Raw genomic sequence first — 2,509 nt, 5'->3', positions numbered from 1 at the left:
TCAGGTTTCAGCCACTGTCCTAAAGAAACCCGCCCAGAGCTGCAGCAGGAAATCGCTATTTGGATTGCAGAGGTGCCTCTTCCTGCCACGGCCCTCCCCCTCCCCCGCGGCCCCTTTGGAGGGGGGAGCGCCAGGGAGGGGGCCTTCCTGCCCACCTGGACCAGACCTCAAGTTGGCCAGCAGAGCCTTCCACCCCGTCCTCCCTGCCTCCCTAAGCCCCTCAGACCCCAGCCTGGGGGAAGACCCGAGCTTGGGCCTCGCTGAAGGGGAGCCCACGTTCACACTGTCTGTCCTCAGGACGGAGGGGCGTAGCAGTGAGAGAAGTGGACGCTCCTGTGGTCCTGGGTGGACTGGGTGACGGTGTCAGAGTCGCAGACTTGGGCCCCTTTGGCCCAGCAACCGTTTTCAGAAACATTTCACGGCTGTAGCGCATCCTGCGAAAGAAAGGCTATGTGCAGACCACTATGTTTGCAGCACGGAAGGAAGGGGGTGTCCCCTGCACCTCAGGGAGCTGACTCCAGGCTGCCTCCCTACTGCGCTGATAAGGGAGAGCCCGAGATAAGTGGTTAAGTGACAAACGTGGGGGCGGTGTGGGGGGGCATCCGTAAAGGGTCCCCATGTTTCTGCAAAAAGGAAATACAGAAAATAAGTTTAAATGCTGGCATGTGCACAGCACATTGAATCTTTGTGCTTTGGGCAAGCAATAAGTGTGCAACAAATTGAAATAAATGAACATCAGGTGGAACTTTTATCCTGGCTTTGATTTTGACTGTGTGACCCTGGACAGGTGAATTCCTCTGTGTCCTGAGTCTCCTATGTGGTCCCAGAGTTCAGAAAATCTCACTGTGCTGTGGAGGCCGGTGCACTTGTGTGTGTGTGTGTGTGTGTGTGTGTGTGTGTTTAGGGGAGCGGGGGGCCAGGGCACCCCTTACAGCTCCTCTGGCTGCAACTGCCACCCAGCCTAAGACCAGCCCCCCTTTCTGAGACTGTTACCTGTGTTCATTCCTGCCCACCACTTTCCCAGGATGGCTCCAGTCTTCCTGGCTTGCTTCAACCATATCTTCTGAGGATAGTGAAGTCCAGCCCCAACATGAGCTCTCACCCAGGACCCCTCCTGGCTTCCTCCTGACTCAGGACGGGGTGAGGCAGGTCTCCAGCCAGCCAGCCCTCCCTACCCTCTCTCACAAGCCAGGGCACCAGCCTGCTGATGTTGGGGAAGACTGTCGCCATCCCCGCCATCCCAGCCTCCAGTCCTGTGTGGGTGGGTTCAGGGCTGCCACCTCCCTGCGGCACTTCTCTGCCCTCACCTAGGGGGCACCCTGTGCCTTGTAGTCAGCATGGGAAGGGCTTTGGACGGGGAGTCAGCAGATTAATTAATCAAAACCTGAACACAGCTGTTGTTAATTAATTCTATGCCAAGAGTTAACTCTTTCCTCTCTGGGCTTCTCCTTCCCTTTGGTAAAAGGAAGAAAATGATGGTGAGGAGTCAGTATCCCCTTCTTTCTGTCTCCAAGGAGGGACAAGAACCCATAAGGGCAGCAGCTTTCAGGGCAAGGAAGGCAGAAGCCCAGAAGCAGGAGATCCTTCACCTCTTGGGTGCTTTGCAGGGGTCTGTGGAGTGTGCACTTTTGAGTGGTGGTCGGGGGACATAACTCACGAGTCCTGTGGAAATCTGAGATGGACAAATATCTTTATTTACAGCAACACATAGAACGGACCCTCCCTCTGTCCCTCCCGCTCCCCTTCCAGTCTTTTCTATATGGTTCCTCTCCCGCTTGCCCCAGATCCACGCCCAACTTGCCCTCTTGAGTCACTGTAGGGTCAGGTCCCCGGCAAGAGACCAGGGAGGAGGACAGGGGAGAGGGGCTGGGCCGAGGTGGGGGGTGGGTGTCTCTTCACATTTTGCTGTCCTCTAAGCCGGGGTGTCGGGGAGGCGGGCCCAGGAGCAGTGAGAGGTAGAGAAGCGGCAGCCCCGAACGGCCTCCCGCGCCCCCTGGCCTCCCCCAACTTTCACAGTGTTCTGCAGCCCAGGCAGGTGGAGCTGTGTGTCCTGGTAACCAGAGAGGACTACGGGCTGCCTGCCTGGCCCGGCTCCGGTGGCCCAGGTGGCCCAGAGCGGCCCCTTCTCGGCGGGTGGGGGTGCAGAGAAGGCAGTGAGGGAAGGGTGGGAGGGGGCGGGGTGGCCGGCGTTGGGGGGCCCCGCGGGCGGGCTCCGCGGGTCAGGAGGAGAAGCAGAGCCCGCAGCACTCCATGCAGATCTCCAGGCAGTCGGCGGACTCGCAGCAGGCGTCCAGGATGCCGCAGTCCAGGTCGCAGGGCAGGTCGCAGTCGGCGCACTCGCCCGAGCCGCAGCAGCAGCAGCACAGGCAGGAGTCCTCGGAGCTGCAGGAACCGCACGTGGCGCAGTCCAGGACGAGGTTGCACAGCGCCAGGAACTCGCAGAACAGGCAGGACAGGATGCAGTGCACGCAGCAGTCTGCAGGCGGGTGAGGGGGCGGGGAGTGAGGGG

At 59.8% G+C, this 2,509-nt stretch overlaps 1 protein-coding gene across 2 annotated transcripts in view; it reads right to left on the bottom strand.

Annotated features, from left to right (window-relative positions):
* Positions 1–2,198: 2,198 nt before the first annotated feature.
* Positions 2,199–2,509, bottom strand: part of MDFI (MyoD family inhibitor) — a 15,049-nt gene continuing 14,738 nt past the window's right edge. For both annotated transcript variants that reach the window (XM_012720826.1, XM_004673462.2), the window contains exon 5: positions 2,199–2,476. In XM_012720826.1, the coding sequence (XP_012576280.1) occupies positions 2,220–2,476 (257 nt within the window). In that variant the 3' untranslated portion in view covers positions 2,199–2,219. The remainder of the gene's footprint in view (positions 2,477–2,509) is intronic.

This window comes from Condylura cristata, unplaced genomic scaffold, assembly GCF_000260355.1.
Source record: "Condylura cristata isolate star-nosed mole 26May11 unplaced genomic scaffold, ConCri1.0 scaffold00001, whole genome shotgun sequence".
In the NCBI taxonomy this organism is placed as follows: Eukaryota; Metazoa; Chordata; class Mammalia; order Eulipotyphla; family Talpidae; genus Condylura; species Condylura cristata.
This window is presented reverse-complemented; position numbering and strand designations above follow the sequence as displayed.